At 57.1% G+C, this 24,184-nt stretch overlaps 1 protein-coding gene and 1 long non-coding RNA gene across 5 annotated transcripts in view; one reads left to right on the top strand and one right to left on the bottom strand.

Annotated features, from left to right (window-relative positions):
* LOC135174478 (uncharacterized) overlaps positions 1-20,173 on the top strand; it is an 82,665-nt gene extending 62,492 nt beyond the window's left edge. Inside the window, exons 2-6 of one of the 4 annotated variants that reach the window (XM_064141737.1) lie at positions 16,126-16,268; positions 16,757-16,860; positions 17,317-17,462; positions 17,587-17,765; positions 20,034-20,173. In XM_064141737.1, coding sequence (XP_063997807.1) covers positions 16,126-16,268; positions 16,757-16,860; positions 17,317-17,462; positions 17,587-17,765; positions 20,034-20,156 — 695 coding nt within the window. In that variant the 3' untranslated portion in view covers positions 20,157-20,173. The other 3 variants (XR_010301920.1, XR_010301921.1, XR_010301919.1) reach the window with 3 other exon arrangements.
* LOC135174479 (uncharacterized) lies at positions 19,520-21,196 on the bottom strand. The gene is made up of 3 exons (XR_010301922.1): positions 21,088-21,196; positions 20,680-20,790; positions 19,520-19,706 (listed from the first exon to the last, which is right to left on the bottom strand). It is a non-coding gene; the product is annotated as an uncharacterized LOC135174479 (long non-coding RNA).
* Positions 21,197-24,184: the final 2,988 nt, after the last annotated feature.

The raw sequence follows: 24,184 nt of genomic DNA on the forward strand, positions 1-24,184 counted from the left end.
TGACTGACAGGGAGTTGGAGGGGACAGGGAGGGGAACGGGATTGACTGACAGGGAGTGAGCGTGGATAGAGGGGAATGGGAATGACTGACAGGGAGTGGGCAGGGACAGGGAGGGAATGGAATTGACTGACAGGGAGTGGGAGGGGACGGGCAAGGAATGGAATTGACTGATAGGGAGTGGGCGGGGACAGGGAGGGAAAAGGATTGACTGACAGGGAGTGGGCGGGGACATGGAAGGAATGGAATTGACTCACAGGGAGTGGGCGGGGACAGGGAGGGAATGGGATCGTCAGGGAGTGGGTGGGGACAGGGAGGGAATTGGATTGACTGATGGAGTGGGCGGGGACAGGTAGGGAATGGAATTGACTGATGGAGTGGGTGGGGACAGGGAGAGAACGGGATTGACTGACAGGAAATGGCGGGGACAGGAAGTGAATGGGATTGACTGACAGTGAATGGGCGGGGGCAGGGAGGGAATGGCATTGGCTTACAGGGACTTGGCAGGGACAGGGAGGGAATGGGATTGACTGACAGGGACTGGGCGGGGCCAGGGAGGGAATGGGATTGACTGACAGGGAGTAGGCGGGGACAAGGAAGGGAGGGGATTGACTGACAGGGAGTGGGCGGGGACAGGGAGGAAATTGGATTGTCTGACAGGGAATGGGCGGGGACAGGGAGGGAATGGGATTGACTGACAGGGAGTGGGCGTGGACAGAGGGGAATGGGATCGTCTGAAAGGGAGTGGGCGGGGACAGGGAGGGAATGGGATTGACTGACAGGGCGTGGGCAGGGATAGGGAAGGGAATGGGATTGATTGACATGGAGTGGGCGGGGACAGTGATGGAATGGGATTGACTGACAGGGAGTGGGAGGGGAAGGGGAATGGAATGGGATAGACTAACAGGGCGTGGGCAGGGACAGGGAAGGGAATGGGATTGACTGACAGCGAGCGGGCGGGTACAGAGAGGGGAATGGCATTGACTGACAAGGAGTGGGCGGGGACAGGGAGGGAATGGAATTGACTGACATAGAGTGGGCGGGTACAGGAAGGGAATGGGATTGACTGACAGGGAGTGGGCGGGGACAGGGAGGGAATGGAATTGATTGACATGGAGTGGGCGGGTACAGGGAGGGAATGGGATTGACCGACAGGGAGTGGGCGGGGACAGGGAGTGGGCGGGGACAGGGAGAGAATGGGATTGACTGACAGGGAGTGGGAGGGGACAGGGAGTGAATGGGATTGACTGACAGCGAGTGGGCGGGGACAGGGAGGGAATTGGAATGTCTCACAGGGAATGGGCGGGGACAGGGAGTGAATGGGATTGACTGACAGGGAATGTGCGGGGACAGGGAGGGGAATGGGATTGACTGACAGGGAGTTGGAGGGGACATGGAGGGGTATGGGATTGACTGACTGATGGAGTGGGTAGGGACAGGGAGGGAATGGTATTGACTGATGGAGTGGTTGGGGACAGGGAGGGAATAGGATTGACTGACAGGGAGTGGGCGTGGACAGAGGGGAATGGGATTGACTGACAATGAAATGGCGGGGACAGGGAGGGAATGGGATTGACTGACAGGGAGTGGGAGGGGACAGGGAGGGGAATGGGATTGACTGACAGGGAGTGGGCGGGGACAGGGAGGGGAATGGGATTGACTGACAGGGAGTGAGCGTGGAGAGAGGGGAGTGAGATTGACTGAGAGGGAGTGGGCGGGGACAGGGAGGGGAATCGGATTGACTGACAGGGAATGGGCGCGGACAGGGAGGGAATGGGATTGACTGACAGGGGGTGGGAGGGGACGGGCAAGGAATGAAATTGACTGACAGGGAGTGGGCGCGGAGAGAGAGGGAATGGGATTGACTGACAGGGAGTGGGCGGGGACAGGGAGGGAATGGGATTGACTGACAGGGAGTGGGCGGGGACAGGGAGGGAATTGGATTGACTGACAGGGAATGGGCGGGGACAGGGTGGGAATGGAATTGACTGACAGGGAATGGGCGGGGAAAGGGAGGGAATGGGATTGACTGACAGGGAGAGGGCGTGGACAGAGGGGAATGGGATTGACTGCCAAGGAGTGGGCGGGGACAGGGAGGGAATGGGATTGACTGACAGGGAGTGGGCGGTGCCAGGAAGGGAATGGGATTGACTGACAGAGAGTGGGTAGGGACAGGGAGGGAATGGGATTGACTGACAGGGAGTTGGAGGGGACAGGGAGGGGAATGGGATTGACTGACAGAGAGTGGGCGGGGAATAGGGAGGGGAATGGGATTGACTGGCAGGGAGTGAGCGTGGAGAGAGGGGAATGGGATTGACTGACAGGGAGTGGGCGGAGACAGGGAGGGGAATGGGAATGACTGAAAGGGAGTGGGCAGTGACAGGGAGGGAATGGAATTGACTGACAGGGAGTGGGAGGGGACGGGCAAGGAATGGAATTGACTGATAGGGAGTGGGCGGGGACAGGGAGGGAAATGGATTGACTGACAGGGAGTGGGCGGGGACATGGAAGGAATGGAATTGACTCACAGGGAGTGGGCGGGGACAGGGAGGGAATGGGATCGTCAGGGAGTGGGTGGGGACAGGGAGGGAATGGCATTGGCTGACACGGTGTGGGCATGGACAGGGAGGGGAATGGGATTGACTGACAGGGAATGGGTGGGTAGAGGGAGGGAATGGGATTGACTGACAGGGAGTGAGCGTGGAGAGAGGGGAATGGGATTGACTGACAGGGAGTGGGAGGGGACAGGGGGGAATGGGATTGACTGAAAGGGAGTGTGCGGGGAGAGAGGGGAATGGGATTGACTGACAGGGAGTGGGCAGGGACAGGGAGGGAATGGGATTGACTGACAGGGAGTCGGCGGGTACAGGGAGGGAATGGGATTGACAGACAGGGAGTAGGCGGGGACAGGTAGTGAATGGGATTGACTGACAGGGAGTGGGCGGGGACAGGGAGGGAATTGGATTGACCGATGGAGTGGGTGGGGACAGGAAGGGAATGGCATTGGCTGACACGGAGTGGGCATGGACAGGGAGGGGAATGGGATTGACTGACAGGGAATGGGTGGGTAGAGGGAGGGGAATGGGATTGACTGACAATGAATGGGCTGGGACAGGGAGGGAATGGGATTGACTGACAGGGAGTGGGCGTGGACAGACGGGAATGGGATTGACGGACAGGGAGTGGGCGGGGAAAGGGAGAGAATGAAATTGACTAACAGGAAATGGGCGGGGACAGGGAGGGAATGAAATTGACTGACAGGGATTGGGCGGGGACAGGGAGGGAATGGGATTGATGGACAGGGAGTGGGTGGGGATAGGGAGGGAAGGGGATTGACTGACAGGGAGTGGGTGGGGATAGGGAGTGAATGAAATTGACTGACAGGGAATGGGCGTAGATAGGGAGGGAATGGGATTGACGGACAGGGAGTGGGCGTGGACATTGAGGAATTGGATTGACTGACAGGGAGTGGGCGGGGACAGGGAGGCAATCTGATTGACTGACAGGGAGTGAGAGGGGAAGGGGAAGGGAATGGGATTGACTGACAGGGCGTGGGCAGGGACAGGGAAGGGAATGGGATTGATTGACATGGAGTGGGCGGGTACAGGGAGGGAATGGGATTGACAGACAGGGAGTAGGCGGGACAGGGAGTGAATGGGATTGACTGACAGGGAGTGGGCGGGGACAGGGAGGGAATTGGATTGACCGATGGAGTGGGTGGGGACAGGGAGGGAATGGCATTGGCTGACACGGTGTGGGCATGGACAGGGAGGGGAATGGGATTGACTGACAGGGAATGGGTGGGTAGAGGGAGGGGAATGGGATTGACTGACAGGGAGTGGGCGGGGAGAGGGAGGGGAATGGGATTGACTGACAGGGAGTGGGAGGGGACAGGGAGGAATGGGATTGACTGAAAGGGAGTGAGCGGGGAGAGAGGGGAATGGGATTGACTGACAGGGAGTGGGCGGGGACAGGGAGGGAATGGGATTGACTGACAGGGAGTGGGCGGGACAGGGAGGGAATGGGATTGACTGACAGGGAGTGGCGGGGACAGGGAGGGAATCGGATTGACTGACAGGGAGTGGGCGGGGACAGGGAGGGAATGGGATTGACTGACAGGGAATGGGCGGGGACAGGGAGGAATGGAATTAACTGACAGGGAGTGGGCGGGGACAGGGCGGGGAATGGGATTGACTGACAGGGAGTGGGCGGGGAGAGGGAGGGGAATGGGATTGACTGACAGGGAGTGGGCAGGGACAGGGAGGGAATGGGATTGACTGACCTGGAATGGCGGGGACAGGGAGGGAATGGGATTGACTGACAGGGAGTGGGCGGGGACAGGGACGGGAATGGGATTGACTGACAGGGAGTGAGCGTGGAGACAGGGGAATGGGATTGACTGACAGGGAGTGGGCGGGGACAGGGAGGGGAATGAGATTGACTGACAGGGAATGGGCGGGGACAGGGAGGGAATGGGATTGATTGACATGGTGTGGGCGGGGACAGGGAGGGAATGGGATTGACTGACAGGGAGTGGGCGTGGACAGAGGGGAATGGGATTGACTGACAATGAAAGGGCGGGGACAGGGAGGGAATGGAATTGACTGACAGGGAGTGGGCGGGGACAGTGAGGGAATGGGATTGACTGACAGAGAGTGGGAGGGGACAGGGAGTGAATGGGATTGACTGACAGGGAGTGGGTGGGGACAGGGAGGGAATGGGATTGACTGACAGGGAGTGGGTGGAGACAGGGAGTGAATGGGATTGACTGACAGCGAGCGGGCGGGGACAGAGAGGGGAATGGGATTGACTGACAGGGAGTTGGAGGGCACAGAGAGGGGAATGGGATTGACTGACAGGGAATGGGCAGGGACAGGGAGGGAATGGGATTGACTGACAGGGAGTGGGAGGGGACAGGGAGGGGAATGGGCTTGAGTGACAGCAATGGGCAGGGACAGGGAGGGAATGGGATTGGCTGAGAGGGAGTGGGCGGGGACAGAGTGGAATGGGATTGACTGACAGAGAGTGGACGGGGTCCGGGAGGGCATGGAATTGACTAACAGGGAGTGGGTGGGGACAGGGAGGGAATGGAATTGACAGGGAGTGGGCGGGGACAGGGAGGCAATGGGACTGACTGACAGGGATTGGGCGGGGAGAGGGAGGGGAATGTGATAGACAGGGAGTGGGTGGGGACAGGGACGGAATGGGATTGACTGACAGGGAGTGGGCGGGGACAGGGAGGGAATGAAATTGACTGACAGGGAATGGGCGGGGACAGGGAGGGAATGGGATTGACTGACAGAGAGTGGGTGTGGACAGAGGGGAATGGGATTGACTGACAGGGAGTGGGCGGGGACAGGGAGGGGAATGGGATTGACTGACAGGGAGTGAGGGGACAGGGAGGGAATTGGATTGACTGATGGAGTGGGTGGGGACAGGGAGGGAATGGTATTGACTGATGGAGTGGTTGGGGACAGGGAGGGAATGGGATTGACTGACATGGAATGGCGGCGACAGGGAGTAGAATGGCATTGACTGACAGGGAGTGGGTGGGGAAAGGGAGGGAATGGGATTGACTGACAGGGAGTGGGCAGGGACAGGGAGGGAATGGGATTGACTGACAGGGAGTGGGCGGGGACAGGGAGGGAATGGCATTGACTGACAGGGAGTGGGCGGGGCCAGGGAGGGAATGGGATGGACTGACAGAGAGTGGGCGGGGACAGGGAGGGAATGGGATTGACTGACAGGGAGTTGGCGGTGACAGGGAGGGAATGGGATTGACTGACAGGAGTGGGCGGGGATAGGGAGGGAATGGGATTGACTGACAGGGAGTGGGCGGGGACAGGGAAGGGAATGGGATTGACTGACAGGGAATGGGTGGGGACAGGGAGGGGAATGGGATTGACTGACAGGGAGTGGGCAGGGACAGGGAGGGAATGGGATTGACTGACAGGGAGTGGGCGGGGACAGGGAGGGAATGGGATTCACTGACAGGGAGTGGGCGGGGACAGGGAGGGAATGGGATTGACTGACAGGGAGTGGGCGGGCACAGGGAGGGAATTGGAATGTCTCACAGGGAATGGGCGGGGACAGGGAGGGAATGGGATTGACTGACAGGGAGTGGGCATGGACAGAGGGGAATGGGATTGACGGACAGGGAGTGGGCGGGGATAGGGAGGGAATGCGATTGACTGACAATGAATGGGCTGGGACAGGGAGGGAATGGGATTGACTGACAGGGAGTGGGCGTGGACAGACGGGAATGGGATTGACGGACTGGGAATGGGCGGGGACAGGGAGAGAATGAAATTGACTGACAGGAAATGGGCGGGGACAGGGAGGGAATGAAATTGACTGACAGGGATTGGGCGGGGACAGGGAGGGAATGGGATTGACGGACAGGGAGTGGGTGGGGATAGGGTGTGAATGAAATTGACTGACAGGGAATGGGCGTAGACAGGGAGGGAATGGGATTGACTGACAGGGAGTGGGCGTGGACATTGAGGAATTGGATTGACTGACAGGGAGTGGGCGGGGACAGGGAGGCAATGGGATTGACTGACAGGGAGTGAGAGGGGAAGGGGAAGGGAATGGGATTGACTGACAGGGCGTGGGCAGGGACAGGGAAGGGAATCGGATTGATTGACATGGAGTGGGCAGGTACAGGGAGGGAATGGGATTGACAGACAGGGAGTAGGCGGGGACAGGGAGGGAATTGGATTGACCGATGGAGTGGGTGGGGACAGGGAGGGAATGGCATTGGCTGACATGGAGTGGGCATGGACAGGGAGGGGAATGGGATTGACTGACAGGGAATGGGTGGGTAGAGGGAGGGGAATGGGATTGACTGACAGGGAGTGAGCGTGGAGAGAGGGGAATGGGATTGACTGACAGGGAGTGGGAGGGGACAGGGGGGAATGGGATTGACTGAAAGGGAGTGAGCGGGGACAGGGAGGGAATGGGATTGACTGAGATGTTGTGGGCGGGGACAGGGAGGGAATGGGATTGACTGACAGGGAGTGGGCGAGGACAGGGAAGGAATGGAATTGACTGAGAGGGACTGGGCGGGGCCAGGGAGGGAATGGGATTGACTGACAGGGAGTGGGCGGGGACAGGGAGGGAATGGGATTGACTGACAGGGAGTGGGCGTGGACAGGGAGGGAATGGGATTGCCTGACAGGGAGCGGGCGGGGAGAGGGTGGCAATGGGATTGACTGACAGGGAGTGGGCGGGGACAGGGAGTGAATGGGATTGACTGACAGGGAGTGGGTGGAGACAGGGAGGGAATAGGATTCACTGACAGCTAGCGGGCGGGGTCAGAGAGGGGAATGGGATTGACTGACAGGGAATTTGAGGGGACAGGGTGGGGTATGGGATTGAGTGACAGCGAGTGGGTGGCGACAGAGATGGGAATGGGATTGAATGACAGGGAATGGGCAGGGACAGGGAGGGGAATGGCATTGACTGACAGGGAGTGGGCGGGGAGTGGGAGGGGATGGTATTGACTGACAGAGACTGGGCGGGGACAGGGGGGGAATGGGATTGACTGACAGAGCGTGGGTAGGGAAAGTGAGGGAATGGGATTGACTGACAGGGAGTAGGTGGGGAGAGGGAGGGAATGGGATTGACTCGACAGGGAGTGGGCGGGTACAGAGAAGGGAATGGGATTGTCTGACGGAGTTGGAGGGGACAGGGAGGGGTATGGGATTGAGTGACAGCGAGTGGGCGGGGACAGAGAGGGGAATGGGATTGACTGACAGGGAGAGGGTGGGGAGGGGCAAGGAATGGAATTGACTGACAGGGAGTGGGCGGGGACAGGGAGGGAATGGGATTGAATGATGGAGTGGGTGGGGACATGGAAGTAATGGAATTGACTGACAGGGAGTGGGCGGGGACAGGGAGGGAATGGGATCGTCAGGAAGTGGGTGGGGACAGGGAGGGAATTGGATAGCTGATGGAAGTGGGCGGGGACAGGGAGGGAATGGGATTGACTGACATGGAGTGGGCTGGGGGACAGGGAGGGAATGGGATTGATTGACAGGGAGTGGGCGGGACAGGGAGGGAATGGATTGACTGACAGGGAGTGGGCGGGACAGGGAGGGAATGGGATTGACTGACAGGGAGTGGTGGGGACAGGGAGGGATGGGATTGACTGACCTGGAGTGGGTGGGGACAGGGAGGAATGGGATTGACTGACAGGAGTGGGTGGACAGAGGGGAATGGGATTGACTGAGCAGGGAGTGGGAGGGGACAGGAGGGATGGAATTGACTGACAGGGAATGGGCGGGGACAGAGAGGGAATGGAATTGACTGACAGGGAGTGGGCCGGGACAGGGAGGGGAATGGGATTGACTGACAGGGAGTGGGTGGGGACAGGGAGGGAATGGGATTGACTGACAGGGGGTAGGCGGGGACAAGGATGGAATGGTTTTGGCAGAGAGGGACTGGGCGGGGACAGAGTGGAATGGGATTGACTGATTGAGAGTGGACGGGGTCCGGGAGGGCATGGAATTGACTAACAGGGAGTGGGTGGAGACAGGAGGGGAATGGAATTGACAGGGAGTGGGCGGGGACAGGGAGGGAATGGGATTGACTGACAGGGAGTGGGCAGGGATTCGGAGGGAATGGGATTGACTGAAAATGAATGGGGGGGGACAGGGAGAGAATGGGATTGACTGACAGGGAGTGGGCGGGGACGGGGAGGGAATGGGATTGACTGACAGGAGATGAGCAGGGACAGGGAGGGAATGGGATTGACTGACATGGAATGGGCGGGGACAGGGAGGGGAATGTGATTTACTGACAGGGAGTGGGTGGAGACAGGGAGGGAATTGGATTGACTGATTGAGTGGGTGAGGACAGGGAGGAAATGGAATTGACTGATGGAGTGGGCGGGGATAGGGAGGGAATGGAATTGACTGACAGGGAGTGGGCGGGGACAGCGAGGGAATGGGATTGACTGACAGGGAGTGGGCGCGGACAGGGAGGGAATGGGATTGACTGACAGGGAGTGGGCCGGGACAGGGAGGGGAATGGGATTGACTGACAGGGGGTGGGCGGGGACAGGGAGGGAAGGGGATTGGCTGAGAGGGAGTGGGCGGGGACAGAGTGGAATGGAATTGACTGACAGAGAGTAGACGGGGTCCGGGAGGGCATGGAATTGTCTAACAGGGAGTGGGTGGAGACAGGAGGGGAATGGAATTGACAGGGATTGCGCAGGGACAGGGAGGGGAATGGGATTGACAGAGAGTGTGTGGGGACAGGGAGGGAATGGGATTGACTGACAGGGAGTGAGCGTGGAGACAGGGGAATGGGATTGACTGACAGGGAGTGGGCGGGGACAGGGAGGGAATTGGATTGACTGACAATGAATGGGCGGGGACAGGGAGGGAATGAAATTGACTGACAGGGAATGGGCGGGGACAGAGAGGGAATGGGATTGACTGACAGGGAGTGGGCGTGGACAGAGGGGACTGGGATTGACTGACAATGAATGGGCGGGGACAGGGAGGGAATGGAATTGACTGACAGGGAGTGGGTGGGGACAGGGAGGGAAGTGGATTGACTGATGGAGTGGGTGGGGACATGGGGGGAATGGGATTGACTGATGGAGTGGGTGGGGACATGGAGGGAATGGGATTGACTGACAGGGAGTGGGCGGGGACAGGGAGGAGAATGGGATTGACTGACAGAGAGTGGGCGGGGACAGGGAGGGAATGGAATTGACTGACAGGGAGTGGGCGGTGCCAGGGAGGGAATGGGATTGACTGACAGAGAGTGGGTAGGGACAGGGAGGGAATGGGATTGACTGACAGGGAGTGAGCGTGGAGAGAGGGGAATGGCATTGACTGACAGGGAGTGGGTGGGGACAGGGAGGGGAATCGGATTGACTGACAGGGAATGGGCAGGGACAGGGAAGGAATGGGATTGACTGACAGGGAGTGGGCAGGGACAGGGAAGGAATGGGATTGACTGACAGGGAGTGGGCAGGGACAGGGAAGGAATGGGATTGACTGACAGGGAGTGGGCAGGGATAGGGAGGTAATGGGATTGACTGACAGGGAGTGGGCAGGGACAGGGAAGGAATGGGATTGACTGACAGGGAGTGGGCAGGGACAGGGAGGTAATGGGATTGACTGACAGGGAGTGGGCGGGTACAGGGAGGGAATGGGATTGACCGACAGGGAGTAGGAGGGGACAGGGAGTGAATGGGATTGACTGATGGAGTGGGTGGCGACAGGGAGGGAATTGGATTGACTGATGGAGTGGGCGGGGACAGGGAGTGAATGGGATTGACTGACAGGGAGTGGGCGGGGACAGGGAGGGGAATGGGATTGACTAACAGGGAGTGAGCGTGGAGGGGAATGGGATTGACTGACAGGGAGTGGGCGGGGAGAGGGAGAGGATGGGATTGACTGACAGGGAGTGGGCGGGGTCAGGGAGGGAATGGGATTGACTGACAGGGAGTGGGCTGGGACAGGGAGGGAATGGGATTGACTGACAGGGAGTGGGCGGGGAGAGGGAGGGAATGGGATTGACAGGGAGTGGGCGGGGAGAGGGAAGGGATGGGATTGACTGACAGGGACTGGGCAGGGACAGTTAGGGGAATGGGATTGACTGACAGGGAGTGGGCGGGCACAGGGAGGGAATAGGAATGACTGACAGGGAGTGGGCTGGGACAGGGAGGGAATGGAATGGGTTCTGGAATGGATTGTCACTGACTGGGAGGGGACTGGGCCGGAGTGGGAGGGAGTGGGCGGGGACTTAGTAACGACTGGGAAGGGAATGAAAAGGGACTGGGATAGTCTGAAAGGTTGTTGGAAGAGCCTGGAATGAAGTGGGAGGGGATTGGGAGGGACTGGGACGGGACTGGGATGTACTGGGAAGGTTTGGGTGAGGCCGGGTGGGATTGATAGGGGATTGGGAGGAAATGGGAGCAGACTGGGAGGGACAGACAGAGACTGAGAGGGGACTGGGATGGACCTTTTAAGGACTGGATTGGGACTGGGTGAGGACTGGGTTGTACTGGGAAAGGACTGGAATGAGAGGACTTGGAAGGGGCCTGGATGGGAACTGAAAGCGATCCTAGGAAGAACTGGGACAGAATGGGAGGGATTGAGAGGGGGTCTGGGAGAGACTGGAGCAGGATTGGGCAGGGACTGGGATGGGATTAGAGAGGGGCTGGGAGAGGTCTGGGAGGGAACTGGAAGGCACTGCAGAGGAATTGGGAGGGACTGGGAAGGATTCGGAGAGGTCTGGGAGGGAACTGGGAGGGACTGGGAGGGGGCTTGATGGGACTGGGAATCTTACCTGGAGGCGCTGGGAGCTGCTCTGGGGGCGCTGGGAGCCTCCACTGTGCCCCTGCCGCCGTTTGGTCTCCCTCCCCCCTCCCTCCCTCCCGGCGCTGACAGAGCAGGAGGGCCAGAGCCACGCTCTGATTGGCCAGCGGGGCTCGGGCAGCAGCGCTCCCATTGGCTGCGCTGGGCCAGCCCCCCCCAGTTTGGGACCAGCCCCCCCAGTTCGGGACCAGCCCCCCCAGTTTGGGACCAGCCCCCCCAGTTTTGTTCCAGTGTGTCCCAGTCTGGGACCAGTCCCTCCCAGTTTTGTTCCAGTGTGTCCCAGTTCGTGACCAGCCCCCCCAGTTTTGTTCCAGTGTGTCCCAGTTCGTGACCAGCCCCCCCCAGTTTTGTTCCAGTGTGTCCCAGTCTGGGACCAGTCCCTCCCAGTTTTGTTCCAGTGTATCCCAGTTCGGGACCAGCCCCGCCCTGTTTTGTTCCAATGTGTCCCAGCGCACTGATTGGCCAGCGGGGCTTAGGCAGGAAGCGCTCCCATTGGCTGCACCGGGCCCAATTCCCCCACTTTGTGTGCACTTTGGGCCCAGTTCCTACCAGTTTGGGCCCAGTTTGGGACCACTTCCCTCCCAAGCCCACCCAGTCCCCTCCCATTTCCATCCCACTACCTCCCAGGCCCTCCAAATTCTATCCCAGTCCTTCTCATTTCTGTCCCAGTCACTCCCAGGGAGCCTGACTGGGAGGAACTGGGATGGAATTGGGTGTGACCAGCAGGGATGGGGCACAGGGTGCAGACTGTCAGGGACGGTCAGGGACTGGGAGGTAATTGGTAGGGACTGGGAAGGAATTCGCTGTGACTGTGCGGGGATTGGGAGAGACTGGGATAGACTGGGAGGGCATTGGGAGGAGACTGGGAGGGAATGGGATGGAGTGTGAAGGGATCAGGGATGGAGTGGAGGGATTGGGAGGGACTGGGATGGCCTGGGAGGGCATGTGGAGGGCCTGGGAGGGAGGGATAGGGGCTCGGGAGTTAGTGGAGGGGACTGGAATATACTGGGAGATAGTGGGATGGAGCGGGAGAGATTGGGAGTGGATTGTGAGTGAGTGGAATGGCAATAGAAAGGGACTAGGAGGGACTGACAGAGTGGGAGGGGACTGGGATGGACCTGGATTGGGACTGGGAGAGGACTGAGATGGACTAAAAAGGACTGGGAGGGCAGTGGGATGCACTGGGAAAGGAGTGTAATGGGATTGTGAGGGACTGGGAAGGGATTGGGAGTGAGTGGGTGGGATTCAGAGGAACGGGGAGGGAGTGGGATGGAGTGGGAGGGAGTAGGTTGGGCTGGGAAGGGATCTGGGAAGGACTGAGCTGAACTGGGAGAGGACTGGGAAGGGGCCTGAAAGGTGTCAGGGAGGGGAATGAGACTGGGAGGTGCTGGGATGGGACAGGGAGGGGATTTGGAAAGGATTGTGAGTGACTGGGAGGGGACTGGGCAGGTAGTGAAAGGTAGTTGGAGTGGCGTGGGACTGGGATATACTGGGAGCTAGTGGGATGGACTGGGAAGGATTGGAGGGGGCTGGGTGGGACTGACAGAGGACTGGGAGGAAATGGGAGAGGACTGTGAGGGACTGGAGTTGGACTGGGAAAGGACTCATCCCAGTCCCCTCCCAGTCCTCAGTCCCTGCCAGTCCTGTCCCATTCCTTCCCAGTCCTCTCCCAGACCGTCCCAGTCCATCCCAGTATGCCCCAGTCCCCTTCCAGACTAGGGTGATTGTGAGTGACTGGGAGGGGCAGGAAGGGGAATGGGAGGGAGAGCTGGGAAGTGGGATGGGATTGGGAGGGACTGGCAAGGAGTGGGAGGAGACTAAGAGGGAAGTGGGAAAGGATGAGGGATGGAGTGGAGGGATTGGGAGGGACTGGGATGGCCTGGGAGGGGATGTGGAGGGCCTGGGAGAGAGGGATAGGGGCATGGGAGTTAGTGGAGGGGACTGGGATATACTGGGAGATAGTGGAATGGAGTGGGAGTGGATTGGGAGGGAATGGAGAGGGATCTGGAATGGATTGTGACTGGGAGAGGACTGGAATGGCACTAGGGACTGGGAGAGACTGGTAGGGGACTGGGATGGAGCTGGAAAGGACTGGATTGGGACTGGGAGGGAAATGGGAGAGGATTGGAAGGGACTGGGAGGGGAGTGGGATGTAGTGGGAAAGGAGAGGAATGGTATTGTGAGAGACTGGGAGGGGACTGGGTCGGAGTGGGAGGGGACTGGGGACTGGGAGGGACTTGGGAGGTGACTGTAAGGGGACTGTGATGTACTGGGAGCTAGTGGGATGGACTGGGAAGGATTGGGTGAGGCTGGGTGGGACTGGGAGTGGATTGGGAGGAAATGGGAGAGGACTGGGACTCGAATGGGACTGAGATGGACCTGTTAAGTACTGGATTAGGACTGGAAGGGGACTGGGATATGCTGGGAAGAATGGGAGGAACTGGGACAGGACTGGGAAAGACTCGGAGGGGATTTGTGAGAGACTGGGAGGAGATGTGGGAAGGACTGGGAGGGGCTGGAGGTGGACTAGGATGGAAATGGGATGCACCAAGAGGGATGTGAGAGGGAACTGGGTAGGACTGGGAGAGACTGAGGGGGACTGGAGAGGAACTGGGAGTGACTAGGAGGGTGGGTGAAGCAATTGGGAGGCACAGGGAGGGAACCGATTCGGACTGCTTGGGGACTGGGAGAGACTGGGAGGAACTGAGTGGAACTGAAAGGCCCTTGGGGGCGACTGGGAGGGACTGGGAGAGGATCTGGGGGTTACTGGGCAGGACAGGGAGCGGAACTGGGAGAGACTGGAAGTGACTGGAAGGGGATCTGGGAGGGACTGGGAGGAACGGAAGGAACTGGGATGAGACTGGGAGGGATTTGGAGGGGATTTGTGAAAGGCTGGGAGATGTGGGAGGGACTGGGAGGGAACTGGGAGGGACTGAGAAGGAAATGGGATGGGCCAGGAGGGATGTGAGAGGGAACTGGGTAGGACTGGAGGGGATTTGAGAGGGACTGGGCGGGAAACTGGAAGGGACTGCAGAGGAATTGGGATGCAGAGGGAGGGAAGTGGAAGGGACTGCAAGGGAATTGGGAGGGACTGGGCGGGATTCCGAGAGGTCTAGAACAGGCCTGGGAGGGGACTTGTTGAGACTGGGATCCGTACCTGGAGGCACTGGGAGCCATCTGGGAATCACTGGGAGCCATCCTGGAGGCACTGGGAGCCATCTGGGAAGCACTGGGAGCCATCCTGGAAGCACTGGGAGCTGAACTGGGAGCCGCCATTGTGTCCCCTGCCACCATTTTGTCCCACTCCCTCCCTCCCTGACGCTGTGAGAGGAAAGAGCGGGAAAGGGAGGCTGCGCTCTGATTGGCCAGCGGGGCTTAGGCGGGAAGAATTCCCCCTCTTTGTGTGCACTTTGGGCCCAGTTCCTACCAGTTTGGGCCCAGTTTGTCCCAGTTTGGGACCACTTCCCTCCCAAGCCCACCCAGTCCCCTCCCATTTCCATCCCACTGTCTCCCAGTCTCTACCAGTCCCTTCCCATTTCCATCCCACTGCCTCCCAGTCTCTTCCCATTTCCTTCCCACTGCCTCCCAGTCTCTACCTGTCCCTTCCCATTTCCATCCCACTACCTCCCAGCTCCCCCCAGTCCCCTCCCATTTACATCCCACTACCTCCCAGTCACCCCCGAGTCGTTCCCAGTCCTTCCGGATTCCATCCCATTTCCCTGCCAGTCACTCCCAGGGAGGGGAACTAAGAGGGTCTGGGAGGAACTGGGACTGAACTAGGAAGGACTGGGATGGAACTGGGTGCGATTGGCAGGGACAGGGTGTGGGGTGCAGACGGTCGGGGACTGGGAGGGGATCCGCAAGAGACCGGAATTGACTGTGAGTGGATCTGGGAGGTACTGGGATCGGATCTGGGAGAGACTGAGAGGGGCTGGAAGGGACGGGGAGGAACAGAAGGGACTGGGATCGGATCTGGGAGAGACTGAGAGGGGCTGGAAGGGACGGGGAGGAACAGAAGGGACTGGGAGGGGATCTGAGATCGACTGCAAGGGGCTGGAAGGGACGGGGAGGAACGGAAGGGACTGGGCGGGGATCTGGGCGGGACGGGCAGGGATAGGGACGGGGCTGGGATCGACTGGGCCGGCCCGGGCGGGATCTGTGTGGGCCTGGGAGCAGAGGAGAGCATGGGAGCCATCCTGTGAGCACTGTGCGTTGTCCTGGAGCACTGGGAGGTACTGGGATCCATACCTGGAGGCGCTGGGAGCTGAGCTGGGAGCGCTGGGAGCCGCCACGGAGCCCCCTGCGGCCGTTTTGTCTCCCTCCCCCCTCCCTCCCGGCGCCGTGAGGGGAAAGAGCGGGAAAGCCAGGCCGTGCTCTGATTGGCCAGCGGCGTTTGGGCGGGAAGCGCTCAGCCTCTGCGCTCTGGCAGGCTCTGGGGGGTCTCACTCTGGGTTTCGGTGTCCCCTTTGGCTCGGCCCCCCCAGCCACGGCTCCAGGGGTCTGGGGGTATCGAAAGGGCCTTTGGGGGCATCTAAAGGCGTCAGGGGTGAGCTGGAGGGGGTCTGCGGGTATCTAAAGGAGGCCTGTGGCCATGTAGAGGGGTCAGGGACCCTCGTAAAGGGGTCCGTGGGCACCTAGAGTGGGTCTGGCGAGATGCAAAGGTGGAGGCTGTGCTTGCTGTGCAAGGCTGCTTGTGTGTGTGTGCTTTAGGTGTGGTTTGCTCTGGGGTGCAGTCAGTGTGTGCTGCTGTCCAGCCGAAGCACTGCAGAGCTGCTGCTTCTCCTTGCAGCACACGCTCAGAGGACAGGTCCCTGGATTGCAGTGCTGCTCCAATGGCCTGTGGTGGCTGCAGGCAGCCGCGGCCCGGGGAGCCCAAGACTCAGCGTGTGGAAGGGTTGGGAGCAGCCCTGGGTGCCTGCAAGGATTCGGGAGGTGAGCTGAGCAGGTGAGATGGATCTGAGACACCTTTCAGAGCAGCTGCTGTGAGTATCTGGAGTCTTCCTGCAGCGTTGGTGCAGTTAAAGTAGAGAAAGCAGCTCTGGAAGGTTTGTGCTGCATCTTCCATCCAGCTGCGTTCTGCAGCCCCTGGGAAGGTGTTGGTTGGTAGAGCACATCTGTGGGAGGTGTGAAGGGAGCTGGGGGTCTGTCTGCCTGCACAGGGAGAGCTCAGCTGTCTCTGCTCGTCACAGTGCTAGAGAGCAGCTTTCAGAGCTCCGCAGCGTGCTGGAGCTGCTGCAGGAGGATCAAATGGTGTCTGCCTCCCAGACACAGGGAGAGCAGCGTGGAGCCTCCTCCTGTCTGCCTCGTCCATGTGGCAGCTGTCCTGGCACTTGTCATGCCAGTGGAGTAACTGAGCCATGCCGAGAGAGGGGAGGAAATGCAAAGCAGTGGCCCTGAGACAAATCTCACTCTTCCCACAGGCCCGAGCAGGTCTGAAACCCTGCCACGGAGAGGCACAGGCCCCGCAGCAGTGCCTGCATTTCAGCAGCTGCCCATCGGAGCTAAGCACAGCCTCGGCTCAGAGGTGAGGGCATGGCTGTGAGAGTGCAGCTGTCACCAGCACCTGCTCCTCTCCGTGCTCCAGTGGGGCCAAACGTTTCAGATCCACTGCTCCTCTGGGGACTGCAGCACTGGGGACTAATTTGAGGGTGGGTTTGTGTTGGGTTGGTTGGTTTGGCTTTGGTTGTTTTTTTCCCAGGTGCCAAAGCATCTGGGCCGTCTCTGATCTCACTGATCCCTTTTCTGTCATAAATGAAGCTTTACCAAAAAAGTTACAGTCGTGTCACTTCCAGCCTGATCTGCATGGCTTGAGCAGCCACTGCCAAAGAGCAAAGCCTTTGTCAGGGCTCTCGGAGCAGCTCGTTTGTTGTGTGTGTGAAAAAGGCAACCAAGTGTCAGGGGTTGTCTTTCCCATCTTCTGGTGGGGTGCTCTGACGTGCTTTATTTCTGTCTGGCTGTCGCTGGTACGTGTCCCTGGCAGCTCAGGAGCATGTCTGCTGGGCAGTGCTGGGGGCCAGGCGTCCCTCCTGTGTGTGCATGGCCCACATGGCAGCACCCTGCAGTCAGAGCTGACTGTGTGCACTGGAGGTGGAGTGTTGGAGTGGGATCAGCTCAGAGCTCTGCAAGGTCAGTGCATGGCAGTGGAAAATGAAATGCTTTGGCAGTGTTTTTACTGGGGGCATAGGAGCGTGCCCTCACCTTCACAGTGTGAGTAACTGAGCTTTGTCCTTGGTTGTTTCACTCTTGGCAGGTTTGCACTTTGCTTTCCACTCCACTGGCCAAGCCAGCCAGATGTGCAGCAGCAGCAGGATGGGCACGAGGGCCCCAGCTGCTGCGGTGAATCCGTCAGCACGGACGCTGGTGCCGCTGCAGCCTGGCCCTGCAGCCTGGCAGGGTGATCTCCTTTGGCTCGGCTCCTGTGGGCTCCAGGTAGGGTTTGTCTGTGTCTGCCAGGAGGGAAGGGTTGAAAAGGAGATTGCTCAGTCAGAGCTCTGACCTAGTAGCTGAAGATTCTGTCCAATGCAGATGCTAACAGAGCAGCTGGATGAGCAGAAAGCCTCTCGTGCAAATGGTTGTGGAGTGCTTCTCTCTGTTCCCTGCTGCTGGGAGGTGTTCTCTCCTCCCCTCTCCTCTTTTCTCTCCTCCCCTCTCCTCTTTTCTCTCCTCCCCTCTCCTCTTTTCTCTCCTCCCCTCTCCTCTTTTCTCTCCTCCCCTCTCCTCTTTTCTCTCCTCCCCTCTCCTCTTTTCTCTCCTCCCCTCTCCTCTTTTCTCTCCTCCCCTCTCCTCTTTTCTCTCCTCCCCTCTCCTCTTTTCTCTCCTCCCCTCTCCTCTTTTCTCTCCTCCCCTCTCCTCTTTTCTCTCCTCCCCTCTCCTCTTTTCTCTCCTCCCCTCTCCTCTTTTCTCTCCTCCCCTCTCCTCTTTTCTCTCCTCCCCTCTCCTCTTTTCTCTCCTCCCCTCTCCTCTTTTCTCTCCTCCCCTCTCCTCTTTTCTCTCCTCCCCTCTCCTCTTTTCTCTCCTCCCCTCTCCTCTTTTCTCTCCTCCCCTCTCCTCTTTTCTCTCCTCCCCTCTCCTCTTTTCTCTCCTCCCCTCTCCTCTTTTCTCTCCTCCCCTCTCCTCTTTTCTCTCCTCCCCTCTCCTCTTTTCTCTCCTCCCAGCAGGTTAATGATTTCCCTGAGCCAGTTCATAGCAGAGCTGCATGTGGTCATGGGTGGCACAAAAAGCACCCAGGCTTGCAGAGGTGGTGAGCTGACTCTGTGAAGGCTAAGCTGGCTTATGTCATAGTGAAGTGGTTGCCAAAGTGCAGTGAAAAGCTCCTGCTTGCAAACATGGCAGTCAGGGGCTGATTCTGTAGAGAATTGTGTGTGTTCTGTGAGTTACACAGCCGCAGTGAGCGAAACAGGAGCAGTAGAGGAATGCACTTAGATGTACACAGTTGCCACTAAAGCAATCCCACTGCTACTTATGGCCATATATGGAGCCATAGGTGCAAAGAGCGGTTTGGCTTGGAAGGGACCTTAAAGTTCAGCCACTTTAACTCCCTGCCTTGGGGGAGGAGATCTTTCACCAGCCCCGGTTGCTACAGGGCTCATCCAAGGTGGTATTCAACACCTCCAGGGAGGTTGTGGGGAAGTAGCTAAGATCCATGATCAGATGCACAGAGGGAAGCTCAGCAAGTAAATAATTCAGCCCCTTTGTTCTTTTCAGGCTGTCTGTGACTGTAAGAGAACTTGTGCTACAGGCTGGGGCCAGAGTGGCTGAGTGCAGCCAGGAAGAGAGGGCCCTGGGGGTACTGGGGTGCTGCAGATGAGGCGGCAGTGTGCCCCAGTAGGCAGTAGAGCCAATGGCATCCTGGGCTGGCTCAGGAGCAGTGTGGGCAGCAGGACAAGGGAGGTTCTTCTGCCCCTGTGCTCAGCACTGCTCAGGCCACACCTTGAGTGCTGTGTCCAGTTGTGGGCCACTCAATTGCAGAGAGATGTTGAGGTGCTGGACCTTTATGTCTGGTTTGCTGTGTAGAAAATATGAAAGCTTCCAAGAATCCTCCTCAGAAGTGCCTCAGTTTTCCTCTGTGCAGGGCAAAGGGCCAGAATCATCTCAACACTCACTCAGACAGAATGTGTAGGGCAAATGAGAGCAGGCAGCATTTGCAATCGTTTGTTGGAGTAAGAGAGGCAGAGGCACTGGGCTAACATTTGCAACCCTTTTTCTTAAGTCAGTCCAGGAGAAGCCCCAAGCACACAGCCAAAGCAATTCCTTCTCCCCAGAATAACTCAGGAAGGATGTGCATGCCAATAAGAGCTTAGCCCAGACGTCTGCATGGTGAGCTCTGCATCTTGCCCGGGGCTTTCCTCTGCTTATAAAAGTTGTAGGCACCTGGTAGAGAAAGAGAAGAGTGACTGAATTAGGCCAAGGTAAGAACACATAAAGCTGTAAGTTACAAAGGACTCCCTAGGAACTGTTCTACGTAAACCTCCTCACACAGCCAGGCCTTGAACACCCTCAGGGAGGTTGTGGAGGACAGAGGCACAGAGTGATCAAAGATGACGTTGTGTGCTTCTGGCCTCCACAGCCTCCCCGGGCAGCCTGTGTCAGTGCCTCACTTCCCTCCCTGGAAAGAACGTCTTCCCGAGCTTAGAGCAGCTGCAGCCCAGCCCCATGTGCTCAGGAGGCATTTTGTGTTGTCTCTTACCTTTTCTTTAGGACAATCACCACATCCATCGCACCCTGGAAGGAGAAACCCCTGACAAGAACTCAGCTTTGGCAATAAAGTTGCTTTTTACCTACTGCAAGTGGTGGTGTGGTTATGGTCTGATCTTCTATTGACAGGAAAGCAAAGGAGGCAAGGCAACGCAAAGGGGGGGGGGGCAGGGCGAGGCAAAGGGGAGCAGGGCGGGGCAGGGCAAGGCAAAGCAGGGGCAGGGCAAGGCGTAAATCCTATTTTTCCTTACTTAGTGCCTTTCTCATGCAGTGCCATGTGTGTGTGGAACTTAGGGAAGGAAGGAAGGGGATTCTCCCTTTCTACTTTACTAGGTGTGCTGGTGATGTTCAGGCGAGTGCTTGTGCAAGGGGTGCGATCTTCCCACTTAGCCTATCCCCTCATTCCGAGTGCTGCCTAAGTCACTGGAACCTTTCTTTCTGCCTTAAGGGCACTTTGGGGCAGACGCTACACCTAAGTGTACGCCGCTACCGACCCCCCCTCACCCGATCTCGCGGCAGGAAGGTTCTCTTTGGGGCTGTACAGTGGCTGTCCCGCATCATAGGGGGGCTCAGCTTTCTGGAAGTTTCCTCTCTCTTCTCCTACAAGAAGCAGGCGAAAAGTGTAAGTAAGGACGCGGGTAGGACTCACTGCAGGAGTTGTCGCCCAGCCGGCAGGTGCAGTGCGTTCATCCTCCCCGGGGTGCGGTCTCTGCTCCCAGCCCGGCTCCTGCAGGGGTAAGAGTTAGTGCACCGTAGCCCCCTGTAGAAAACAGAAGCACTTCCAGTTTCTAACCAATTACTTCTGTCAGGTCCAGTTCCAGTTTCCCAGAACCCCACACGTAGTCAGTAGCAGCAATCCCAGTTTCTGGGGCGCCTTTCCCTCTTCCCCAGCTTTTGTCCAAGGGAAGGGAATTAGACGTAGAGGTAAGAGGCAGAGGTAAGACTCACCCAAAAGCATCTCCCTTCCCTCGAGCAGGTAACTCGAGCGGCAGCGAGAAGGCTTTCAGGGTAGGGGAGCTGCAGAGAAAGCACAGGGAGAGGGTGAAAAGGCAGATACCTGCGAGCGGAGCCTAGGCGAAGGTCCCGACTGCCCCCGGGGGCCCGGGGCGCGTAGCGAGCCGTAGAGCAGCGGGCGCGGGAGGGCGATGGAGGCAGGGAGGGCGAAAGGGAAGCGAGGAGGAGGCTCCTCTGCTTTTACAGGGGGTACAGAGGCAGCGGGATTGGGCTCAGCCCCTGCGCCTGGGGAGGGGGCGGCAGGAGGCGGGGCCAGGGTGCTGGCCACGCCCCGGGGAGGGGCAGCTGTGCCAGCTCGGGCGGTAGGAGCCTCCCCCTCGTTAGCTGCTTACACTTTGCACCTGCTGCTTGTAGCGGAGCAGGCGGAGCGCCCCTAGGGCAGTCAGGGGGAACGGGGGAGGAAGGGACCCATCCCCTGGGGCGCACTCGGTCCCGGGGCGTAGGTTAAGTGGGAAGGTCGGACCCTTAGCGCGGCACTCGCCTGAACATCAAAGTAAAGTAGGACGGGAGGGTCCTTCCCCTTCCTTCCTTAGGTTCCGAAGACACGATCCTGTTAAAGAACGGTACTAAGTAACGTAGGACCTTCCTTCCTTCCGATGGGAAGCAAGGCACGGGAAGTGAAGGCAAAGAAAGTAAGGCAAGGCGAAAGAAAGGCAGAGAAGGGGTAGAGGAGTAAGCCAAGGATAGAGAAGGGAAGGGGAGTAAAGCAAGGAAAGAGAAGGAGAAGTAAGACAAAGAAAGAGAAGGGAAGGTAGGCAAGGAAACAGAAGAAAAGGGGAGTAAGCAAAGGAAACAAAAGGGAAGTAAGCAAAGAAAACAGGAACGAAGGAGAGTCAGAGGAGGCAGCCTGGCCGAGAGCAGCTCAGAGAGAAGTATGACTTTTCTCCTGCCCCCTGCAGCCCGGTCTGACCTGCCCCAGCGCCCGGCGGGCTCTATTTAACCCGGAGCCCAGCCACTCGCAGGTGGGCAGGTTAGATTTAAGGGGAGGGTGTGGGCTCCGGTACCCAGGTAGGCTAATCAGAGCCTCCCTGTGTGGGTGGTCACTCTGCCCGTTTTCCTCCCATCACTAAGGAGTTTTTCTGCCTCACAGTAATATCTATCTGCAGGCTAAGTAACTATAGTATTTACACCCTGAGTTGAATGTGAGGCTCTTAATGTCTTCACACTTCTTTCTCCTGTATGTTCACCACAGGAACAAAGCATTTAACAAGCACTGCAGTATTTCATGGAATCAGAGAATCAGGCAGGTTGGAAAAGAGCTCCAAGCTCAGCCAGCCCAACCTAGCACCCAGCCCTAGCCAAGCAACCAGACCATGGCACTAAGTGCCCCATCCAGGCTTTGCTTCAACACCTCCAGGCACAGAGACTCCACAACCTCCCTGGGCAGCCCATTCCAATGCAAATCACTCTCTCTGCCAGGAGAGAAGGGGGCTGTGTCCCCTTCTTCTGGTGCTGGCTGCCTGGCAGAAGAGCCCAACCCCAACCCTGGCTACAGCCTCCCTGTAGGCAGCTGCAGACAGCAATGAGGTCTGCCCTGAGCCTCCTCTGCTGCAGGCTGCACCCCCCCAGCTCCTTCAGCCTCTCCTCACAGGGCTGTGCTCCAGGCCCCTCCCCAGCAGGGGCTCTGGGCACCTTCCAGCACCTCAACATCTCTCTGCAATGGAGGAGCCCAGAACTGGACACAGCAGTCCAGGGGTGGCCTGAGCAGTGCTGAGCACAGGGGCAGAAGAACCTCCCTTGTCCTGCTGCCCACACTGCTCCTGAGCCAGCCCAGGATGCCATTGGCTCTGCTGCCCACCTGGGCACTGCTGCCTCCTTTTCTAATTTAAATACTTACTGTGAGAAATAGAAAGTGAAATACTATTTTTTTCTATAGTGGATATTAATCTAAGTTAAATTTAAGCTAAGTTTCATCTTAAATTCCTATTCTGAGAAACACAAGAAGTATAGAGAAAACATTATTATTTGAATCTAATTTAAACACCCATTGTGAAAAATAGAAAGTAATATCCAAGATAGAAAAAATAGCATTTTAATCTGTCTTACATTCCTATTCTGAGAAACAAACAGAGGAGTACAGAGGAGCCATTAATATTGGAATGTATCTTGAACACCTATTGTGAGAAACAGAAAATGATACCCAGTATAGGAAAAAAATAGTATTTTAATCTAAGTTAAATTCAATCTTAAATTCCTATTCTGAGAAACAAACAAAAAGAGTATAGACAAACCATTAATAATTGAATGTATCTTAAATACCTGCTTGTGAGAAACAGAAAATTATATCCAGTATAGGAAAAAAATAGTATTTTAGTCTAAATTAAATTTAATCTTAAATCCCTATTCTAAGAAACAAACAAAAAGAGTATGAAGAAACCATTAATATTGGAATGTATCTTAAATACCTATTGTAAGAAACAGAAAATAATATCTAGTATAGAAAAAAAAATATTTAAATCCATCTGAAGCTACTATTCTGAGAGAGAGAAAAATAATATCAAGTGTAGAAAAAGCATTAATAGTTTAACCTATTTTAAATATCTATTGTGAGAAATAAAAGTTGATATCCAGTATAGAAAAGAAATAATCTATCTTAAATATCTATTGTGAGAAACAGACAATAACATTCAGTATAGAAAAAAAATATTTTAGTCTATCTGAAGTTCTTATTCTGAGGAATAAAAATAATATCAAGTATAGAAAAAAAATCTATCTTAAATTAATATTTTGAGAGACAAAAATCAAGTATAGAAGAAAATGTAATGTAATGTAATGCTATGTTATAGTATAGGTATAGTATAGTATAGTATGGTCTAGATGACTGGCAAGGGCTGGGTGCTAGGTTGGACTGGATGTGCTTGGAGGTCTCTTCCAACCTGGATGATTCTATGATTCTATGATTATGCCACTGGAATGGGCTGCCCAGGGAGGTGGTGGAGTCTCTGTGCCTGGAGGTGTTGAAGCAAAGCCTGGCTGGGGCACTTAGTGCCATGGTCTGGTTGGTTGGGCAGGGCTGGGTGCTAGGTTGGGCTGGATGAGCTTGGAGCTCTCTTCCAGCCTGGTTGATTCTATGATTTCAGTTTTCCAATGACAAAATAGGAACCTAATCTCTATCTGGTTAAAAAAGTAGTTATCTGGCT

This window comes from Pogoniulus pusillus, unplaced genomic scaffold (genome assembly GCF_015220805.1).
Source record: "Pogoniulus pusillus isolate bPogPus1 unplaced genomic scaffold, bPogPus1.pri scaffold_66_arrow_ctg1, whole genome shotgun sequence".
NCBI lineage: Eukaryota > Metazoa > Chordata > Aves > Piciformes > Lybiidae > Pogoniulus > Pogoniulus pusillus.